Source organism: Leptonotus elevatus, chromosome 5 (assembly GCF_054856555.1).
Source record: "Leptonotus elevatus isolate MCC_2025b chromosome 5, RoL_Lele_1.0, whole genome shotgun sequence".
NCBI lineage: Eukaryota > Metazoa > Chordata > Actinopteri > Syngnathiformes > Syngnathidae > Leptonotus > Leptonotus elevatus.
The window spans coordinates 21,597,865-21,621,283 of record NC_141243.1 but is presented as its reverse complement, the minus strand read 5'-3'; the positions used below and the strand labels follow the sequence as shown (position 1 = coordinate 21,621,283).

General features: G+C 41.4%; 2 protein-coding genes across 5 annotated transcripts in view; both read right to left on the bottom strand.

Annotated features, from left to right (window-relative positions):
• npffr1l2 (neuropeptide FF receptor 1 like 2) overlaps positions 1-11,837 on the bottom strand; it is a 37,853-nt gene extending 26,016 nt beyond the window's left edge. Inside the window, exon 1 of the mRNA XM_086074995.1 lies at positions 11,694-11,837. The gene's annotated coding sequence lies outside the window, so the exon portion shown is untranslated. The remainder of the gene's footprint in view (positions 1-11,693) is intronic.
• Positions 11,838-12,184: 347 nt separating this feature from the next.
• The window catches only part of tet3 (tet methylcytosine dioxygenase 3), a 47,483-nt gene continuing 36,248 nt past the window's right edge, over positions 12,185-23,419 (bottom strand). For all 4 annotated transcript variants that reach the window (XM_086074991.1, XM_086074993.1, XM_086074992.1 and 1 more), the window contains 6 exons: positions 23,029-23,237; positions 20,017-20,167; positions 19,831-19,920; positions 19,609-19,746; positions 19,159-19,513; positions 12,185-17,733 (listed from right to left, as the gene is read on the bottom strand). In XM_086074991.1, the coding sequence (XP_085931117.1) occupies positions 16,019-17,733; positions 19,159-19,513; positions 19,609-19,746; positions 19,831-19,920; positions 20,017-20,167; positions 23,029-23,237 (2,658 nt within the window). In that variant the 3' untranslated portion in view covers positions 12,185-16,018. The remainder of the gene's footprint in view (positions 17,734-19,158; positions 19,514-19,608; positions 19,747-19,830; positions 19,921-20,016; positions 20,168-23,028; positions 23,238-23,419) is intronic.

Sequence of the window (23,419 nt, the reverse complement as noted above, 5' to 3'; positions counted from 1 at the left end):
AAAAGAAGAAACGGAAAGAACTCCTCAAAGGTCCACATTGGTCACAAATGAGTGAGGCAGGCTCTCGACCATCCCACAGTAGCTGTGGAAGATATTGTGCTCTACTACTTGTTGAACATATCGGCCAAAACGAGACAAAGGTGCAAATAGTTTTGTAGGTTATGTGATAATAGAGGTGGGCACGTCAATGAATTTTGAAGGCTGTAATTCATCAATGGCCAAACTGTAAGCGTCAATCCATCAACTGTATTTTAACCCCGCTCTGTCATCGCAAAATTATTACATTATATTATTATTGTCAATTTTATGATTTATTTATTTTTAGGACCATCAAGCCATCCATCCGTCAACGTAATGCTTTGTTTACACACAGGGTTTGGGAGGGTTACTTTTAAAATGTAATCCATTACAATTCTAAATTACCTGCTAAAAAATGTAGTTAGTAACGTAATCCAAGAACCATAATTAAAGTAATGTAACTGGATTACTTTTGGATTACTCCAATATTGAGTATGCTCATGAAGACAATATAAAAATAAATATCACCACAATATATATTCTATACAATGTGCGCCTGCTATTTGCGGGTGATAGGGACCCGGGCAGCCTACAAATAGCAAAAATGCATGTGTAATTAAAAAGCATGTAGGCTATTGATTGATTGATTGATTGAAGGCCATATGCTGAAACTGAAAGCAACCACACCTCACAGATAGATAGATAGATAGATAGATAGATAGATAGATAGATAGATAGATAGATAGATAGATAGATAGATAGATAGATAGATAGATAGATAGATAGATAGATAGATAGATAGATAGATAGATAGATAGATAGATAGATAGATAGATAGATAGATAGATAGATAGATAGATAGATAGATAGATAGATAGTCATCCAATGAGGATCAACTGCAAAATGAACTTTAATCCCAGTCACAAGTTTAGCCGTGTATATGTTGTGTATGATGTTTAAATAGTGAATTGGTGGGAGGAAGATTTGTTTGGAAGGTGTAACTCACATTATGGTTGTAGGCTAGTGGGCTAGCTAGCAAGGAGCTACAGCGCGTAGCATGCTGCTGGACTTTTAGCTAAAATTTTTGCTCCGAATAAATTCCAGTGAATACCGGTCGCCATTTCCTCCTCCCGTCCGTGAAGCTTTCTCAAAATGGCCGTGTGTGGAGGACACGACTACTCAGTTCGTTTGTTCCCACCTCCCTGACATGTAGCAACAGTCCCACTTGCGCGGACGTGCACGCTCTCTCTCTCTCTCTCTCTCTCTCTCTCTCTCTCGCTCTGTCATTCTCTCTCTCTCTCGCCCTCTTTCGCACTCTCTCTCATCGTAGAAATTGTAATCTCTCGAAGTAATCCCCATTTTCAATAAATGTACCTGTAATCTGATGACATGTAATATTCCTATTTCTCAAAAATATTTATTTATTTATTTGATTTGTGGGGACATTTTGGTGGTCCCCATTAGTCCAGGCCTCTTTTTGAGGGTCAAGACTTGGTTTTAGAACTTAGGTTTGAATTGGGTTTTGGTTGGGGTTAGGGTAAGGGTTAGTTATGAGTTGTGAGTAAAGGCTAGGGTAAGGGGCTAGAAAATGCATCATGCATCATGAGATGACCCCACAATGATACAAAGACAAGTGTGTGTGGGGGGGGGGGAGTGCGTGTGCGTGCGTCCGTGCGTGCGTGCGTGCGTGTGTGTGCGTGTGTGTGTGTGTTAGGGTTAGGGTTACGTTAGTGTGGTTTTTGTGGGGCAGTCAATTACAAATATCTTGAGCGTGTGGTTCTAAACTGCTAAACAGAATAATGTCAATTAGTGCTACTTGCTATTTTCAAAAGTCTTTCAAAAGTCACTCATATTGTAAATTGACAATTTTAATAAAATCATCTAGGGGTGGTATACTTATGGGCCTAGTTACCCGTTAAAATCTCAAATAAAAAAACAGGACTAGACAAATCTAGTATAATTTACCGTAGAATTCCATGTATAATACCTCTCCGAAAAATCACCCTTAAAAGGCTGTTGTTGTTTTTCTCTGTGCCTGGCTATATAATACGGCCCCCTGATTTGCTGGCATCCTTTCTTATACTGGCCAACATTTTTTTCTTCTCAAGTGCCAAAGACATTTTATTGATTTGAGTATGGTAATTCTGTGCTGCCGAGTCAGGAAATCATATCTATTTCTATGAATTGGCTACAGTTTTAGAGAGATTGACATTTTTGATAATTAATTCATAATTCATTTGGGCATATCAAAAAGGCTGATCATTTATTCTCTAATAAAAGTACAAGCATCTTGAAATGATAAATCTGTCTACTTCTGATTATTTTATTGAATCAATTTTTTTAATTTTGTAAACTTGTCTTTGTAAGTCTGCCTTGCTTTTTGTTTTACTTCATCCTGCCCCCTTTCATACCTTTCTTGAAGGAAAGAAACAAATAAATTAATTAAATGATAGCTGTCCCATAGATTTTGATCGAAGAAACTAGCTAGATTTTGCCGGCTTAAACGGCACATTTGAGTGAGCTTGGTTCGTTAAGAAGTGATTAATTAGCCTGTCAGGCTGTCAGCCTCAATGTATGCAAAGTCGTTTTTTTTTCTATTTTGACAATAATTCGATGGTTCTCGCCATTTTGCTTTCTTAGCAGCTAGCTAGCACCTAGCGGCTAATGTTGAAGATGCTAACACTGGAGCTGACGTTAAATGCTGGAAACAGGTGCTGTATAATATAATGTAGCGTAATTAAGTAGATTTTTTTAGCGTCCTTAACTAGCGATTGAACTCGATTTTACAACATCATTGTGACACAACATTTGTGTTGTTGCCGTGGTCTTGCAAGACGCCACCGCCAGAGTGACTAAAAAAAAATGAGTTGCCGGTCATGCTGTGACACTTTGCTGGGAACAACTTCAAGTTAAAAGCGACCAGAGAGGTTGGCCAGACAATCTCGATCAAGAGTTTTTGCTGTGTGAACAAAGACAACATGAGCTGAGTGTGCTGGACGCATGTGTGACGTGGGGAGCCCGCATCGTGATACCAGAGAGGGGAAGAGATCCCATGATGGAAAATTGCATCAGTCACATTGATGAGCCGGATGAAAGGACTTGCAAGAGGATATATGTGGTGGCCTCAAGACAATGATGTTGTTTTATTATATTTACGTATTTCGTTTTTTGAAATTCATTTTATTATGTACTGTTGTCTGGACACAAGTAAAAATACAAATGGCCCTAGAAATTTGATCTATAAATGTGATGAAATCAACACTTTAATATATAATATACAATGTTTTAGAGTTATGTTTTACGTACGTTTTATGTAATTGTGAATTACTTTATCTCTTATTAAGAATCATTACATTATTTATTCTCTTATTGTTTCTTGTTATTTCAGCTATCTTTTTTCTTGCCAAGTGGTGTCGTGTTTGCGGTGATGAAGTGGCGAGTTCTGATGATGTGCTGTGATGCAGTCATCCTCAAAAACGGAATGTTTGTTCAATCATTGACATTGCATCATCAAAGAAAGAAAGCAATTTTCAACAATCGAGATTGCTGAATCATTTGTCAAATAAATACCGGTGAATAAACATTAAAAAAAAATACACACATGTAAGGCGGATTAATAGTATTGATTTGAAAAGTGTTAAATTTACCAAATTTTTATGTGAGGTATCGACCCAAGGCTAGCGATATACAGGGCCAGTGCTGGTTCTGGCAGGGCCACCACCCGAAAAGGCTTAACGTAGAACCCTGCATTAGCGAAAGCATTATAGCACAGTGTCGGCCACTTCATTGCAATGGTGTAACTTTTTTTTTTCTCAGAGGAGTTTTGCCGTAGTGGCTGCAATAAGTGAAGCAAAGCAAAGCCCCTCTCTGGTGTGCGCAATTGAAGCGCCCGTGTACACTCTGGCAGTGAAACATTAGTGAGTAAAGCGAGGCGAAACGCTCTTGCTTTTGGTGTGACTGTAGCATTATATTTAGGTGGCTCAATGTATGTGCCAAAAAATCGATTCTCATAAGAATCGATTCAGATTTTATTTAAATTATTTTATACTGTCTTGCCTTTGTCTGTGTGTGCCTTTATTTGGAGTGCTGTACCCAATTTGGCCACTTAGGGGCAATGTGGTTCAAGTTATTCCAATAAAAGTTGTTTTTTTTCAGTGTGGAGCCGTTCTTTTGAGTGATAAAAGTGCCGCGAGTAGCGCGCTAATTAGCATTAGCGAGTCAGACTGGAGTCGAACATTACAATTCCTTGCACATCTATAGTTTGAAGCAAAAATCATTGTCAATAAAATAATTTTGAATCAAAAATTGTTCTGACCCAAAAATAGATTCTGAATCGAATCACAGACCCAAAAATCGGAATCGAATCATGAGACGTTTAAAGATTCCCACCCGTAGCTCAATGTGTCCACTACTGCGTACCGTACCTTTCCAGTTTTTGTTTCCACAGAGTTTATGCAGTTAGTCAGATTGGGGAGTGTGGACAACGTGTTTCTGTAAAATGGGTAAATAATTGGCTTGAAAGTACAGAGTTTTCCAACTGGTTGGAAGAGTCAGAAGGCGATAGGCACTCGGCTCACAGCAAAAATGTAACTAAGTGATTCTTACAAGAACCCTGAAAATTAATACCCAGACTCACAAAGGAGACAACAGGACCTGTGTCTTGTACAGTGCTGCTGCGAAATGGGAAAGTCATTAGGCGGCATGTGGATCAACTGTTCAACAGGACCAGGAATGAGTCAGCTTCATTACGAGATGTGATGGGTGAGGGGCACCACCACCAGTGATCTGCCCAGAGAGACAAGATGAGAGTGCCGCCCAAGTGGAAGTTCACCTACTAAAGGAGTGCGTCGATCTCAAAGAAACAAGAGACCTCCTGTTTATTTGTCTGATTTTTGTTACATAAATATGTCACTATGAGGAGACACTGTAGTGTACAGACAGTGTAAGTTTTGTTTGTCTTATTTTTTATGTTTATTAGTCTTTGGGATAGTGACTACCCTATTAAACATGCTCACTTTATTTGATAAAGGTGGATAGTTGTATTTTGTTTTTGTAAGATGAAACTACACCATGGTTCACATTTAAGAAGGGAGGGATGTGGTGTAGTGACTCAAGTGGCATACCGCTAGAGACCAACAGAGGGTGCTAGTGGTCTGAGTACTCCCGAGCCCAGGAATACAGTGAATTGTTTGGCCACCTGTTTGGAGTTGCAGCGCCCCCCCCCCCCCCCCCCCCATTAAAAGTCAACACGAATGGATCTGAAGTGAGTGAGTCTGTTCATTAGTATATTTCAAGATATTAGAATAACACAAGCAAACTCTCTCTCTCTCTCTCGCTCTCTCGCTCTCTCTCTATATATATAGCTCTCAACAACCCCCCCACCCCCTCTTGCGGTCGATCAGCCCGCGGGAAACCATTCGATTGCGATCGACTGGTTGGGCACTCCTGCGTCTTCATCCTGGCCCGTTATCTTGATTGTCAGGATCGGCAAGCATGCATCTCAGTTGTTGTCGGGGGCAGCTGCACTCTTCATCACAACATTCATCATCACTGCATGGAGTCAGAGAGAATTGCCTGAAGTATAAGTCACCCTTACTCGTTGCTGCATTTGTGGTCCCCTAAATAAGTTATGGCAACATAATACTATTTTGAACTCACAGATAAATGACATTTTAGATAAGTAACCTATATCTGTACCAAGCATGCATCCAATTATAACCAGAATCAATAAGTAAAACAATAGCATGATTTCTCCTGTAAAGGTCAACCAATGACATGATGTCCTCTCTCTCCTTTGTTGGGCACACTCGTCGCATTAGTCAAGCCTGTAAATATATTCAAGCCGCCATTTCTAGGAGAGTGGAAATTGAATGCTGAGGGAAGAGCACCAGTTGATTTTTTTTGCATCTGTTTCCCAGTGAGCTCAGTGAGTAAAAAAAAAAATCTGGTGTATGAGAACTGCGGCTTTTTCTTGGTCTCAACATGGCCACAGGTGCTCTCAGAAGTCAGGTTCAGCACAGGATGTCATTGGCCACAACATCTCACCCAAATCAAAACTGCAAACAGATGCCGTGACGCTGCATGCACACAGAAGATCGGAAAGCTGGATACTGTGTGGCCTTGTGCCCCCCTTTGTTTTGCCTTCATTTATACAGAATGGATCCAAACAAAGGTTTAGTTGAAAGGAATACTTAGAGACTGTTCCGTGATGCAGATGTTCAGCGATGCAGTGATGTTGGTTCTTGTTGCTGAAATAGGCTATCATGCACACTTGGAGGATCACAAAATGGAGATGGTTTGAAACCCTGAGCTAGCTTTAAGGAAAGATTTACAATTGTGCTCTTTGGTTTCTTATTGAGGACAAAAAAAGGCCCTTGCTTTAAAGTGTGTTACAATATTTTTCAGAGCAGAAAATAAAATAATTATGTATAGGTTTACCATAGAAAATCATTTTTGGATCATTCTGACATTAAGTTTGTGTTGGTTTACTCCACAGGAGTCGACTATTTATCTATTTTTGGGGGGGTCTCATGCTCTAATAAGAATTGTTTGTTAACTTTTTTTTTTTGGTTAACTTTTTTTTTTTGGTTAACTTTCATGATTATGTGACCTAATTAGGGCGCTTGAAAGGTGAAAACGTGCCACCATTTAAAGAAAGGTGTTATTATGGGAGTGTCACAAGTTGGTGTTGTAATAAATCATGTTACGGGGGGGATGGTGATGTGGGTTGAGGATTAGCATTAACTAAATTAACGTCATGGTTATAAATAACTACAAGACCTTATTAGGGAGCCTCGAAATCGATAACTAAATTTGCTAGATTTGCTCATAGATCACCATGCCTGGGGTAGATGTAACCCCTATTTTTAATCCATTTATATAATATAATATATGTATGAATTCATTTATATAATAAGAAGAATGATAATCTAACTTTAGTATTGAAATTACTCATATTTGACGACTATCTGCTAGGGAAGGTGCCGCATTGAGCGGCCTTAAGGGGTCAGTGTGACCCAGGAAGGAAGTTGTTTTTGAGGAAAGCTAACTTTGGCAGATGTTAGGATAAAAACAGGATGCTGAGTTGATCGGCGAGGATGCTCAGCAGCGTATGTGTGCAGATTTGCAGAGCTCGACTTGGGAGCTTTTGATGTGGGATCACAGGAAAGAACAAAGAATAAAACGATGTCTGCTACGGACCGGTCAATTACAAAAGGTCTGTATGTTAGTGATAACATGATTGTAATCAGACGTAACGACATATAAGCACTTACTACAGCACAGGCATTTTATATACTTTTGTTGGAATACTTGAATTGATGTAGCCTAGCTTTAGAAGTTGGTGGCTATGAGAAATCCTGAGAAGGACCCTCGTATATTAGAATGGTTAACATCCGCTACAGGATGGGAAAGGAAGAAGGTGGCCCAGGTTAGCTTCACCAAATACGCGGCTACAGGTTGAGAAAGGAATGAGGTAATCGGGTAGCTTGACTTGAAACGTGGGAATGCTTGCAGCTGCGCTAGCTATAAAAATATTTTGCGACGCGTAAAATGGAGAAAGGGCACCATCTAGGGGTGAAACCCTCATACTAACTTCCTTAGTAGGAGGGTCTCTGACAAAAATCCCCCCTTATCGAACTATCTATTATAAGAGGAGAAGGGCTCATTTCGGGGCTTTTCCCGACAACCTTCGGGGAGATGGCTTATCCTACTCGTAAGGTAAGAAAAGGCATAGTAATATTGGCTGTTTTTCGTGAATGTTTTTGAGTGTAGAAAAGATAGCTGAACTATGCCTTGTATTGGAAATTCGAAATTTGACTTGATTAGATAGGAGGAAGTCTAGGATAGCTAAGGAAAAGTCATTATTTCGAACCTATTTCTCCTATTGGGCCAAAACTACTTAAGTCCGTTTGACAATTTTTTACTAAAAAGGGGTCCTTCTCCAATATTTCTGTCATTTATCTGGGTTTCACTCTTTCTAACAAACACAATTAAATTATTTTTATTCTTTTCCAACTTTAGGGGCACTGCTGGTTGACTTTTATTTCATTTTAACTTTAGGTTATATCCATTTAATTTGTTTTACTTTTATTTTTGAATCTTTTGATTTTGTTTTATTTTACTTTTGTTTCAGATTTTTTTTGTTTGTTCATTTGTGTTAGTTTATTTTATTTTTATTTTGTTTCTTTTCTAAAAACATTTTGACTTTTATTATACATGAGGACTGCATACGCCCATATACACACACACACTCCTAAATACATACATATATATATATACACATGAGTATGTACAGCACGGCTGCATATATTCCACACACACAACATTGCACCATATATCTAATTGTAATGAGTTAATGTTGGTTGTTAAGCAGTTTGATGGATGTCGGCAGGAATGAGTTCTTGTAGCGGTTCAACCTGGTTCTGGGGGCCCTGAATCTCCTGCCGGAAGGCAGTAGCTGGAACTCATGATGCAGAATGTGAGTCGGGTCAGTAACAATTTTCTGTGCCAGTCCGGTGACGGACCGCTCATAAAGCATCTGCAGGGAAGGATGATTCCTGACCCCCATGATCTTCATGGCAGTCCGCACCAGACCGGCAATCTGTGACCTTGACTGCACAGTCAGGTTGCCGTACCAGGCCGCAATGCCGTATCTGATGATACTTTCCAATGCAGCCCGGTAGAACAACAGCATGATCCTCTGCTCCACTCCATAGACCCTAAGTCTGCGTAGGAAATAGAGACGCTGTTGGAGTTTGGAGCAGAGACTTCCAACATGTACCCTCCAGCTGAGTGTGTTGTCAATGTGGACCCCCAGATACCTTTATGAACCCACCTGGCTGATGCGATTGCTTTTAATGACGACTGGCCTGTGGTCACCAACAGCTTTTGGATCAAATATCACCTCCTCCGTCTTCCCCACATTGAGCACAAGATGATTCTGATCACACCACTGGACAAATTTCTCTATTTCTGAGAAATAGTCCAGTGGGCTACCGCCGGCCTGCAGCAAGCTGACGATAGCTGTGTCATCAGAGAACTTAATGATAAAGTTCTCTGGGTGTGATGTCACACAATCATTTGTGTACAACGTGAAGAGGACCGGGGAGCTGACGCAGCCCTGTGGGGCGCCTGTGCTTATCAATCTGGGTTCCGAGAGGGAGCTGTTGACCCTGACTTGCTGTGTGCGCTGTGTCAGGAAGGAGTGATACCACCTCGAGATGTACGGGTTCACATTCATCTCCTTCAGTTTACCCAAAAGCAGGTGCGGCTGCATTGTGTTGAACGCTGAGCTAAAGTCAACGAACAACACACGTGCATAAGCTTTAGGGCCGTCTCGGTGTTTGCTGACCAGATGTGTGATGCTGTTGATAGCATCGTCAGTGCCGCGACCCTGCTTGTAGGCAAACTGAAGGGAGTCTAAGTGCGCATCCACCTCCCCCCTGAGCAGAGTCACCATCAGCCTCTCGAAACACTTCATGACAATAGAAGTTAGAGCCACAGGCCTGAAGTCATTATTGACCACAGGACATTGTTTTTTAGGAACCGGGGTGATTACTGATTTTTTCCAGAGACTGGGAATGGAATGTGAGTCCACAGATCTCTGGAAGATGGGCTGCCATGCCGCTGTGAGCTCCTCTGCACAGGATTTTAGCAGAAAGGCAGATATCCCATCCGGTCCTGAGGCCTTTTTTGTGCAGACAGACCTAAAAGCAGATTGGACATCATGGGGATGAATCACCAGCCTTGAGTCCTGCTCATTCACTGAAATGGACCTCAGGACCTCCCCGCATTCAGAGGAGAAGTCCTGGGTTTCGAATCTTAAATAAAAGTCATTCAGCTCCCTTGCCTTCTGGAGGTCATTTAGGGTGTTACTCAATTTTTATTTCTGATTCGTATGATTTTGAATGTATTTTACTTTTAGCTTTGAAGCTTTTGACTGTAATTTTATTGTATTTCAGTTTTATTTCTGAACCTCACGAATTAAGTACTATGTTGTCATTTATCCAACTCACTCGTTTGATTATCTGTACTATTATTAAAATTGTAATCAACTTTTGAAAATTCTAACCAATTTTGATATTATTTTGCCGCTAAAGGCATAGGTTCTTTTAATAAATTTTGCTGTTTATAGTTAGAGGGATGACTATTAACAGTAGCGATTAGAGAATCTATCTAGAGTTAGGATTACCTCGGTTAAAGTATTTTGACCCATTTATACAGGAACCTAGCGCTTGAATTAAGAATTGCTTGCGCAATTTAATATCTTTCTAAGTGTCAGTTGGAGTCTATTTTGTTTTGATAGATATAACTCTATATCCTCTGAGTTCCTAAAGCAGAGGTGGGCACACTCGGTCCTCGGGGGCCGGAGTCCTGCAGGTTTTGGATGTTTCCCTTCTCCAACACAGCTGATATATGATCAGCTCATCAGCAAGCTCTGCATAACCCTGCTAACGATCCTGTTGATTGGAATCAGCCTGTGTTGGAAAAGGGAAACCTCCAAAACCTGCAGGACTCCGGCCCTCGAGGACCGAGTTTGCCCACCTCTGTCCTAAAGGATAAGATTTTATTTCTAATTTTGATCCTTTAATGAATAAGTAAAAGTGTTACTTATTTCTTGAATTTAAACATGATTATTACAATTATTTTGTGGATTAGCGTAGTAATAGATACGTTGAGGTATTAATACTCCTTTTACTATTATTTTTAGGTAAATTAAGTAAACAGTAAGAGCAAGCAAAGGTTCACAATTCTGCTTTTTACTTCTAACCTTTTTCTAAAGTTCTATTTCAGTCATACTCCTAACAACCACTTAGGTCTTTTAACGAACGAATAACTATACCTTACCATCTGTAACTGCTAATCCCTGAACCTTTAAAGTTATTTCGTCCTTTTTATTTTATTTTATTAGGATAACAAGCCCGAGCGTGTTTAATTAATAAAACCAGCTAAACTTATTTAGGTCTTAACAAGTGCAACCGATCATTATAGGAGGAGCCGCTGTAAAAAGAGCGTGTTTTGATTGTATCCTTATTTCGAATTGGTTACTCAATTAGGTATTATCTGAAGCAAAACCGGGCTGACGCTCTAAAACCGGGCTGGTGAGAACCTAAACGAATCCTTCTCGCAACCGACTTGAAGCGCTCCCGTCAACTCCTCAACTTTGGCCGCGTTACAGCAGGTGGAGATGAAGGGGAGCTTTAACCCATTGAACGGAGTCGGCGAGGTAAGCGAGATCTGACAGAATAAAAACACGTGGGAAAAACTATTGATTCCGGCTTTCATAATCATGCACCGCATATAGGGATACATTTATAGCTCAACAATACACACGCACATATTCCACAGAAAAGCGAGCAGTGACTCTCCCTCTTGCTTACACAGATTTTAACACTCAGTAATCATGAGGTGCCGCAACTCGTAACGGTAAAGGGGAAAACAAACAGCCCCGTTGAATTCCACGATTTCTTTATATATATATATATATATATATATATATATATATATATATATATATATATATATATATATATATAATTCAAGTGTTATTAAACGTCCTGTCTTATCATTTCAAGCCTGTCTCAATGCAACGAGGTTAAAAACTCCCGATAAAAGTGGACAGCACTTGGGACGACACACGATAGGTATCAATAATTAAAATCCAATTTACCTACCTTGATGTTGGAGTAGTTTGGAGAGAAACGGAATAAAGCCCTCAGAATGAAAGAAAAACAATCCGAGATGCTACAGTTGTCAACTGGATAATTAGAAAGAAAGAATTTCTAGCGAAGTAGCCGACTTAACTGCCTGCACTGTGCAATCTGAGCAGTGGGGGTGGCCACAGCATGGCTATTTACCGTACATTATGATGACATACGTGAAGCTGTCATTACAAATGAGTCACATGTGCGCCGCTTTAAACGTGACACAAAATATTATTTGAAGACATACTTTTATGTCCAAGTAAATTGGTGAAATAGAACATCACTCAGTTTACATGAAAGGATATTTTCATTTATTTATTAAGAAGCAGCTTAGAATGATGCCGTCCAGTTTTGAGCCGCTGCAAACTAATATTAAACATTGAGATCAAACAAGTAGCTAATAATGTTGTAATGGTCTCAATTAAAGCTTTAAACAGGGAATAAAGATGCTCGACCAAAGGTTTCTCACTCCAATTTTTTATTTTTAGCGCAACATAAAACAATATTGTGGTATTTTACCAAATATGCTATTTATTCACATAATACACCATACACAGCTACAAAGAGAGAACAAAACCACTTTTTACATACTGCATCCTTAACATGGAAAATAAAACAAGAACAATTGAAAAACTCAAAAAGGAATGTAGCTGCCAGTTACGTGTAGAATTTTTGTGTGTAAGTGTGTGACTTGGTTGCTTTTCCCAAATTCTGAGTGTCATTAAATTAGGCATTATTAAAGTAAGCCATGCACAGTGTGATGCAAACTTCTAACTATGTGTGTGCGTGAATGTGCGTGTGGTTCACAAAAGACAAAATACACAAACAAGTCCAATTAAGGAGATAAAGGAGGCAGTACACATTTTCTCTTCCTCTTATTCAAACATCATAGCACTCTTCACTGGAACAATTACAGTTAGGCCTTCAGAGGCTTGTTTCCGATGTTGATGTACCAAACATAAAACCCAGATAACAGTCTCCACATAATACACGCTGAATTCAAGTACAGTACTGAAGGAGTAATACAAGTTGAATGCCCCCATGCTATGATGTCTAATCATTTCCTATTCCACTTACCCTCATTACAGTTGAGGCTACAAAAGGTTGTGCAGAAACACTTGAGCACCAGGGCAGTTTGAACTTTTGAAAACCCTTCAATCAAATGTAGAATCATGTAAATTTTAGGAAGGGGGGGGGGGATTACTGTGGTGAACCAAATAACAGTGTCTTTAAGGTTTTGTGTTGTAGCACCGACTCCCAGAGCCTAACCAAAAGCTTAACATATTTCAAAATGCACACCGTATGCGCCATTTGTATGTAAGTATGTGATGTGGGGTTTTCATATTTTCGAAGTAACATGGGTAACATTTTTTTTCTCTCAAAGTAAATCACAGACCAGCTGTATACTGAATAAGGAATTATTAAAAGCAAACTGTTTTTTTCTTCACAATGCTATTCTGCAGACTGCATATTTAAGTTGAAAACTGTATTAGATAACAAAAACAGGTAGACTTAAACAAGCAATGAACGTCCCACAAGCAAAGTTTCAGATTGCATCTGCAGATAGCAGAGTGTGTTTCCTAAAATCCACCTCTCAGATATGGTTAATTGCCGAGAGGTTGAGAACACTTTCATCCCTCCATCAGTTACTTACTGTAACTGGGAGAAAAAAACTGCCTCAATGTTGTTTAAGGTAACAAACTTAACCTACCAGCAACTCTAAAGCTCACTAATTAAGGCAAGGTCTCGTTTGCTAGTTTAAACATCATCTGCTTTTAGTTTGGATTTTGCATTTAAAAAATAATAACAGAACACTTGCATACAAGTCAGCTTTAGCAGTAGCGGAGTTTCTCACCATTTTCAATTTTTATGGCATTCGAAGTGTCTTGTGATCAATCATACTGTTGTTTTGCAGGTTTAAGGTTTGCAGTAAACTTGCTCTTCTCCAGTTTTGTATTCTAAATTGGACGTTTTAACTTGGGTTTGACAAGTAAGAATTTTTTTACATGCTGATTTAGGAAACAGTTACAGTACTTGTGAGAGAAGAACAAATCGTTACTAAGCATACATGTACACACAAAACACAGGGAACAAGTGTAATGTTGTCAAAATACCCCCTACACTTTAAGGATTCACATACTATCCTCACCAGTTAAATAGTTTTACCTAAATATTTTACTATTTACATTTGTATCTCTCTTCAGAAAATAAAAACAAAAAAACTAACCTTCAAGTTGTCAATAATCGTCTTTCTTTTTGTCATTAAAATCAAGTTTAAAAGTGCTTTATAAATCTGTTCTTCTCTATGTACAATTTGTATTAGCTATATAAAAAATGAAGAAAAAAAAAAGAACCCAAAGACAATCAGTATTATCACCATTAATAAATAAACATCAACAAAAAAAAAAAGGGTCAAGTGAATGTGGCGATCTTGCGCACATGCGTGATTCTCTGCCCTCAGTAGCAACTTGTGATTGTGACCAGCATCTCCAGCTGGAGACCAACATGATCTTTTTCACGGCTGGAAAGTGTCAGCAACCGGGAGCCAGCCTGCATGCGATGGGAAATATTCACTCATTTGGACTTTCACCCCCCATCCATGCACTTTTGAAAGTACGCTAGATGGGGATGAAGCCAAACTCGAGACGCCATCCACGTGTCTCACTCTTTGGCTCTTTTACACAAACACACATGCAAAGTGAGAGATTGATTGACTCGATGCATTAGGTACCAACTCCCAGAAGCCGCGCCGCTTGTCAAACCTCCGAAGCAAACAATCTACGTTTACGAGGTGCCTGCCGAAGGACCCGTCGCGCTCTGCTCGAAGATGACAGCACCACGCAGACGAGAGGATGGGCCTTCACAGGAAGTCAAGTGTAGAAGGAAAGCACCAAAATGTATGTATGGATCACGAACGTACTCCTATCACTTATGATGTTTGAACCCAAGTTTGCTCCAGAAGTGTCACATCTGAGCTTTAATAGGACAAATATCATCCTGCCTTTGGTGAACCTGTCACAGCTCAGCAAAGGTGGAGGGTTCATGCAGCAAGGGAAGGCTATACTGGCTTCTGAATGGAACCTCAAGTCGAAGTGCTAGCAGGTGTCTCAACGTGCCGCTTTGAAAAGGCATTCAAGTCTGCCCTCTAGAGTTGACACTTAAAAAAGTGTTCACTCCTTACTGAGAAAGCTACCGTGATCCTTGTCAAGGAATTACAGATCTGGGATCAGGTGGACTTAGCACACATGATAAGCACACACAAAAAAAATCACAATTGTTGTGGTGTACATGACCTCGGTTTCAGTTAGAGCACCCAAGTACAGCATCAAGTGCCACGAAGAGAGTAGTGGAATGAAAATCCATCCGAGCTGGAAGTTGAGCACCAGTCAAAAGCTGCTGGGGTGTAGAATAGGAGGAGGAGGAGGTGGAGGAGCACATTAAGGAATGACAAGAGAAGCGTGTGCCAAAGGAGAAAATGCACTTGCCCTCATTTTCAAATGTCATCACTTCCTTCTTTTTGCAAAATGGAAATTGTAAATATTTGAGTTCACAAGAGCAAAACTAAAACATGAAGGGCAACCCTATAATAAGAAGTCACAATATCCAAAATTATTTTTCAGTGCACAACTGTGTGATTGGCAAATTGAAAATGCCAATCCTAAACATATTTGTCGCAAATTATTAGAAGCTCAGTGTGAAATTGTAACTTTTTTTTCCTGATAATTTGTGTTAACAAGCTCAATCTCTTATCGGGCCGATAATGGCTCCCCCTTGTAATACAGCTGGAAGATTGACAAAAAACTGAAAATTGGTTTTCCAAACATGGAAAAATAAAAAGTCTGATAGATTCAGACTGGCTTTAAAATATACTGAACCAAAAAAAACAATCACATCATTAATAATAACATTATTGAAAACGACCATGATTTTAAAAACAAAAAAAAAACAATTCTTCATTATAATACCTGTAATAACAACAATAACAGTAACAATTGCAACCATAATAATATTGATAATAATAGCAATATTTAGAATCATTCAAATTCTATAAACAGGAAAAAAGCAATGGAGTTCCTCTCCAGGGAAGAGAGAGGCAGAGCACCACAGGCAGCGTGTTGAAAGCTCAAACGCTGCCTGACATGAGGTAAAAAAACAATAAAAGTGTCCCTCCCCATTTGTGAGTGTGGAGCGCAGAGGGGGAAGATGGCAAGATGGCGGACTGTGTGACATGCGAGAGACATTCACCTTGCTCGTCCCTCTGTCTGGCTCCGCTGTGTGTCAGTTGGCGGCTGACGTCACACGAAGTGGCTGTACGGCCCGGTGAGGTGCGTGAAGGCATAGGGGGACACGTTCACCACCGAGGTGGTGTGGAAAGTGGGAGCTAAGCGTGTTACGGGCCCCTCCCGCTTGTCTTTCGATTGTCCAGCACCTGGCATGGCCCCTGCCGCTGTGGCCCCCCACTTGCGTTTCTTGGTAAGCGCCTTGATTTCCTCCTGGGAGAGGCCCAGCAGAGCGGCTTGCTGCTGCCTCTGCAGCGCCTGCTCTGCCAGCATCTTCATTTTGGCCTCCCACAGCGCCAGGCCATGCATGGGCTGCTGAAGATTTTTGTGCTGATAGAAGACCAGAGAGATGCGAGAGGGGTGCGAGCGGTTGGGCTTTTTGAGCGGAGTGGTGGCGTGTAGTTCCCGACGGGCGCATTCAATGAGGATGGAACCGTGAGCTGGCGCTACCGCTACGCCCCCGATGTTGGGATCGAGGAAATTGTGCTCGCTATCAGACCACACCCCGTCGTCGTAGTCGTCGTCCTCGTGGCCCTTGCCGTCACTCTCAGCTCGACCGGGGTCCCAGCAAGCCTCATCTGACTGTTGCAGGGCGTCGGGGAAGAGGCGTCCCTCAGGGGCCGGCGATGGCGTACTGCCCGCCGCCGAGCCTCCAAGAGACTTCCAGGCTTTCTCTTGAACCCCGAGGGGAGTGGAACAGCGACTTTCCCCGGTTTTGGCCCACATCTTGTCTGGGTAGGCGCCGGCGGGATTGCTGTAAGCGCCATGCCCCATAGCCCACGAGTTTGGCTCGGGACTTGGGGCAGGGCTGGCCCACTGCCTGGGAGTGGCGGGCTGCAATGTATGTGAGGGGGATGGAGAGTTGCCAAGGTGTGGAGGTAAGAAGGGGTGAGTGAGACCTGGTTGTGGCGTACCCGGATGAGGGGTGGATGGACGTGGAGATCCTTGGTGCATGTTAGCCAGGACACCTAAATGAGGAGAGGAGGACGGGGACGCGTGGGGGACTGGTGAGGCCGCCATGCGGGTATTTGAGCCAGGGAGAGACGCCCACGGTTGCGGGTAAGGGGAGGGCGGATGCTGGGGATGCTGGTGAAAGGTCTGCTTCTCTTGCTTGGGAAAGGCGTCTTCAGGCCGGTGTTTTGGATTGTGATGATCCCAGTTTGTAGGAACAACACTTCCGTTGAAACGACTTCCCGGCCAGCTAGAAGGTTGGGAGGTGTCCTCACAGACGGGCATATCCATTGGCTCCTGCTTGATGACTGGAGTGCCTCTATTGGAGGACTCAGAGGAGACAGAAGAAGGGCGTGACTGGTTGTAGTCTATAGACTGGGCATTAACTTGGTTGGGTTGCTCGAGATGGCCGGGATAGGTATGGGCTAGTCGAGCCTGAAGGTTGTGAACGTCGGGCTTTTGGTCTACCTGGAAGGCCATCCTGCCTGCTTTGGACAAAGGGCTGCTGCGACCCTCGTAGGTCCTCATCTTGGGTGCGAAAAGTGCATTGGAGGGATAGTTGTAGAAGCCGTAGTGTGATGCTGGCACGTTGTGGTTGTAGCCGTTTACTGGATCTCCTGCAGAGGGCTGGCCAGTTGTGGGGAGGCCTCCCCTTGCATAGTAGGCAGGATGTGGGCACATGGGCTTGATTGGATCTGATGCTTGCAAAGAGTGTCCATCCATTGATCCATTGAAAGGCTCTGCTTTAATGTTGGGCTTAACCTCTTGTTTTATCATTGCTGCATGTATAGAGAGAAAAAAAATAAAAAAGTTACAAAGAAACCAGAAACATCGTTACCAGAGGTGGGCATGCTCGTTTTGCTGTACTTAAGTAACTTAAAAAAAGACAAACTAAGCCCTGATGGAGTTGTGTATTCATCCGTCAGTGTAATAGTCAGTAAACGGATCAGGTGCTTCTCAGTCCGTCACTGACGGACGGCCATATTGCTGACGACTGACAGAAACACGACACCTATCTGATGGGTTTGTTTGTGGGGGGTGAACACATCGGAGGTAGAAATTAAATGAGCGATTTGGGCCTCCTGGTTTAAATGAAAAAACATGCCACTGGCCGCTGTAATTAGCGTAGACTTCTGACTTTACAGACAATAATGCATGTAAAAATAGTCAGACTTGGCAACAACTATTTAATGAGCTAAGAGGTCAGAAGGTAGCTTTGAATACTGGAGATATTTCACAGATATGTTCTTGTGAGTTAAGTTCTACATTTCTATTTTTATATATACATGTATTTGGGAAGTTCAGGGTTAAATAGGAGGCTGTGAAATAGTATTATGCAGACCCACACTACCAAAAGTTGGTTTCCAGCTGCCAAAAGACAGAAGAAGACAAAGAAGAAAAAGTTGAAGATGAAGACGAAGAAAAAGTCAAAGATGAAGAAAAAGATGCAGACGAAGAAGAAGACGAAGAAGACTCGCGTTTGGTCTTACAACTCATGGACATATAAAAAAGTAGCAGAAAAGATCAATAAAATTTTAAAGGAAGAAACATAGAAGGATTTATAGACAGGAGCAGGAGTGCGACTGACTTGGACTGAATTCTTTACTGAGCAGCATCCTAGTTCAAGTGAGTAATTTTAAACATTCAATAGAAAGCTTAGCTGTACTTCACAATTCTCAATAGATTAAGTTGGCAAATAAATGTATGTGAGGCTCTGGAAAGCTCTTTGGGTAGCCACTGCATGATGTCAATGGTAAACGCTTCATCACTTCTATAGATAGCACTTTTCCACCTTTACAAGGCCCTCAAAGTGCTTTAAATTTGACTACTGATGATGCAGCATCAGGAGCAACTGAGGGGTTTAGTATCTTGCTACTTCAATACCATCACAACAGCATGGGATTGAACCCACAACCTCTGGGTTGCAAGATGACCACTGTACCACTGAGCCATTAGTTCGACTGATATATACACTCCATTTACCATTTCAATCAAATTGGATTTTTCATCGTGTACTATGGCGAGTTTTTTGTTTTCTGAGAGACTGGCAGAGCGGTGAAATTTAGCGACGGAAGCGATGACGGAAGCACGGTTAAGGCTGCCCTGACCGCTGACGAATGACGTACCGGCAAAGTTCACTGATGCGCCCACCTCTGATCATTGCTTAAATTGCAGTTGATTTATGTGAAGTAAATAAGACAAACCTTTATTGCCTTGGTGTTGAGGAGACTCGCTGAAGCATACTTGCGTCTTGAGCACGGTCTTTTCTGGTGTTTCTGCTGCCTGCTGCTGGAGTTTGCTCTTCTTCTTCTCCGATGCTGCCTTCTTGGCATCCAGGCGGCGCTGGCGACACGACTTGGCCGGTTCGGGCAACTTGCGTACTTCTCGGCGGAACGCCTGAAGCACCTGAATGGCTCCCGTCTTCATCTTGAGTTGCTGGCCCACCTCGCTGCCAAATTCGTCGGTGGTGGAGAGTTTGTAGAGAGGCAAGACATGGAGCTGTTCATCTGGAGGGATGTCCCCCACCGTGCGGTTGTCCTCCTTGGTTAAAGTGCACACCTAAAAGCCAGGACGAAATTGAAGCACAACTTAAATCTGCCATGCCAGCATCTTAAACATTTCAGTGGTCCCGGAAGATTAAAGAGCATACGTACCACTGTGCAACCGTTGTACAGGTTGTGCTGGTCCTTATGGGCGTGGGCGCAGAAGTCCAGGCAAGCAGTGACTCCGGCAAACGGTCTACCTGCCTTCAAACCAAGCCTGCAGTCGGAAGCCTTCGTCTCTGACTGACACTGGCAGACAGAGCGGAATGTGACAGGGAAAGTTGACAAATGTTGTTGAGTGCATGTCAAATGCATGTGTATCTGTGAACCGACCTGGTTACTGTAGGCCTGAGGGGCCAGCTGCTTGTACAGTGGAGCCACTTCGGTGGCCAGATTCTGGAATTGATCCCTGAGGTTGTCTTCCTGGTGGGGAAACAATGAAGGCATAGAAACACTAGATATGCATTACACACTCAAAACTGTTGACAATTTCAAGTTAGTCATCAGATGCAGATGTACCTCTTCAGGGATCGTTCCTTGTAGCCGGAACTTGCGCGGTGTTTTGCTTCGGGCATATTTGCAACCATTAAAGTACATACTCCAAGAGCAGCCGAAGGAAAAGGAAGCACCACAAGTGTCAGGGTCCTTGCCTTGACATGCACATGTACGACTGCAGGGGGAGACAGTTAACACATCTTCAGAATTCATGAACACTATATCAAGACGGGCAGTATCATTTCAGCATCTCTCCATGTACTCAAATTAAGTTAGCAAAGTAACCCTAAAGAATAAGCATAAAGCGGAATCCGAATATCACTAGCATAATTGTATTTTGTTTTACGTACGCTTATATGTCATTTGCAGCGAATAACTCAAAAAGTTGAACCTTTACATAATGTAAGAATTTTTTTTTTAGCAATGCCATATTTCAAGAAACTCATGTCATCACTTTTTTCACTGATCATAACACAAAAATATCTATTGACACCTTATAAAAGTCAAATGACTAACAACTGAGACTATGAGATTGAATGAATTTAGTCTTAACAGAATAATTTATTTAAAACAAATAACTGAACAAACTGTACTATGCACACAGTGGTAAAGTGGTCCCAAACTCTGTATTGTTGCCTACTTTCTTGAATTTTTAGTTAAACACACAACTGACGTTAAATTTAATGCTGTAAATTTGACATATGTATCTTAGCTGTCTGTGTGTTTTGCAGTAAAGGATTAAGTCATATATCGTTACCTTCTTAAAATAATTGCCTATGTCATCTTTTTTGCTTTTATTTTGCCTAAATCATCTCCTCATGATGCAAATGGTTAAATTTTCTAGAAAAAAAATCTGAAAAAATGACTTAGACTAATTTTAAGAAGGCGTCGATAATGTATTTGTTGTGTTGCAAATGGTATAGATGTCTGTTCTTTTTCTCTCAATTTCATCAAAAATATTATCCTTGAAAATGCAATAAGATTGTGCGCTTCTACATGATGTGCCCTCTGGCACTTTGTAACTTTTTCATGCACTTCACCGAAAACTTTTTTTCAAACGCAAAACAAATGGCACACTATGTTGAAAATGCTGATTTTCAAGTCATGTGAAACAATTTGTGTTTTAATTCTGACTTAAACTGAGTCTTTATGTTTTAGACCAAAATGTCCCAAGCACAGTGGAAGCTCAAATTATCAACACCCGTTTGCAAACAATTTGGGTTCGTAAAAACGACCACTATTTTCCTACTATTTTCGCTATACGAACGGTCAAGGCATGAACGAGTGGAGATGTTAATTTTGTGCTTCTTATCACACTGTGTAACCATCATTGGCAACGTGCACAATGCATTGCTGTAAACCAGGGGTCTCCATGTCCGGTCCTTGAGAGCCCCCATCCTGCCTGTTTTTCATGTTTCCCTCCCCCAACCTGAATCAATTAATCAGGATTGTTATCAGACTTCTGCAGAGCTGACTGATGAGCTGATCATTTGATTCAGGTTTGTTGGAGGAGGGAAACATGGCTGAATAGGGGCTCTTGAGGACCGGACTTGGAGAACCCTGCTGTAAACTGAAAATTACTGTACTTGTATCCCTTGGCGTAAAGTAGGCCGAAGTTCTGCCTCTGCATCCTCAAACTTCCAATCACAAATAATTGACGATGTAGCCTAGGATGTCCTACAATATATATATTTTTTGTAAAAAAAAAAAAATATATATATATATATATTTCAAATATCTACCATATTTATTGAATTATAGCGTCTCTTTAATTAAGAGAACCAATGCTTAATGTCGGTGTAATCATGCCAAAATAGCTGTCCACTAGAGGGTGACACAGGAGTGGATTTTCACTGTCCCAGTCCCCGACCACAGTCAAAAAAATAAATCCTGTTCCGGTTCAGAATGACTCGCACTCCCATACTGCTCCCAATTTGGAGATCAGCTACTTAAAAAAACACACACACACACACACACACACGCATATCGGTCCGATTTTTTCCCCGTCCTATTTGACAAACCCGCTCCCGTCTGCCCATCCCACAAAAAAAAAAGTCAGCCTCCCCTCTACCGTCCAGGCATGCGGTGAAGCGGAAGTTCCACAGACGTATAATACATTCACCCAATCATGGACGACAGAAGCAGTCGTGTAGTTATGAATGATTGCAAAATTATGTTGAGTTGACACGTTGAACTTTTGATAAAAAAGTAAACAATGTGCTAAACAGAGAGAGTCAGAATGGCTCCTAACAAATGGGAAATGGCAAAAGGGAATGTTAGGATGCGCTTTGCCAGACTGTGAATCACGCAAGGCAAGGTTGGCACTGTATCTTGTTGAAAGACAAGTTTCTCTGGCTCAATATGCCAAAATCAACCAATAAATTAGAAAAGAAACAGTCAATAAAAAAGCACTTGAATCTGAATTTCCCCATGTTATTATGGAAGACCCTTTCGATGGAGGAACTGTAGACCTCCTCACCCTTACCCTTCCTTAATTAAAGTTAATGGAAATAATGGTTATCTTTTGTTTTGTTTTATTTCTTTAAAATAGTGTGTTTTCACATACAGGGAGTCCTCAAGTTAAGGCGTAGTTCCGGTACTACGCTGGCGACGAAAGGCAGAGCGGAGCTATAAACATGGAAATGTGATGTGCCTGATGGTGAGCCGACCTGCTCGGTGACGTCCGTTGTTGGAGGTAACAACACATCTTTAATTAACTTTAAAATGCCGTGATTACTGTGGGAAATTAACAAAAAAGGAGGGGCTACGGACGAGGCACGGGTGCCGTAAAGTCGAAAAATGACGTAGGTTGTGTCCAACGTCACTCGAGGACTCCCTGGTATTTCTATATTGCTTAATATTTACATTTATTATTTTTAACCACACACTGGTTAAAAAATGCTGGGACAATTTAATTGCATTTCCGTTCATTTCAATGGTAAACTAGAACTTGATTTATGAACGTTTTGTTCAAATTTGACATGGCTTTCTGTACTTCAAACTAAACTTTATCAATTAAATCCCCCGGCTACTTACTCATCATTGAGGCCACAGCGTCTACTGGTGGGGTTGCCAAATTTGGTGAGAGTGTCGCTGATCTCCCGGTACAGTGTGTCAGCCATCAAACTCGGGACACCTTCCCACGCCATGATTAGGATGATGATGACCGCATTTGCACAATGGTGGCCTGCACGATGACGCACCACACACAACAGCTTTTCTTTCTCGCTCCCACGACGAATCACCTGGTGGCATTTGGAGTTGATCATTTTCAGCGTCATTTTCATCGTGTCAATTTGAAATTTTATTGAATGGCAAGCAATCTCCATTTGCCACTCACCAAATGACAAGACATGACTTCACAGCTTTTAATTCAAGGAAAGTGCACATTTTAAACAAAAGATATATTTAAAAGCTAGGTACAAGA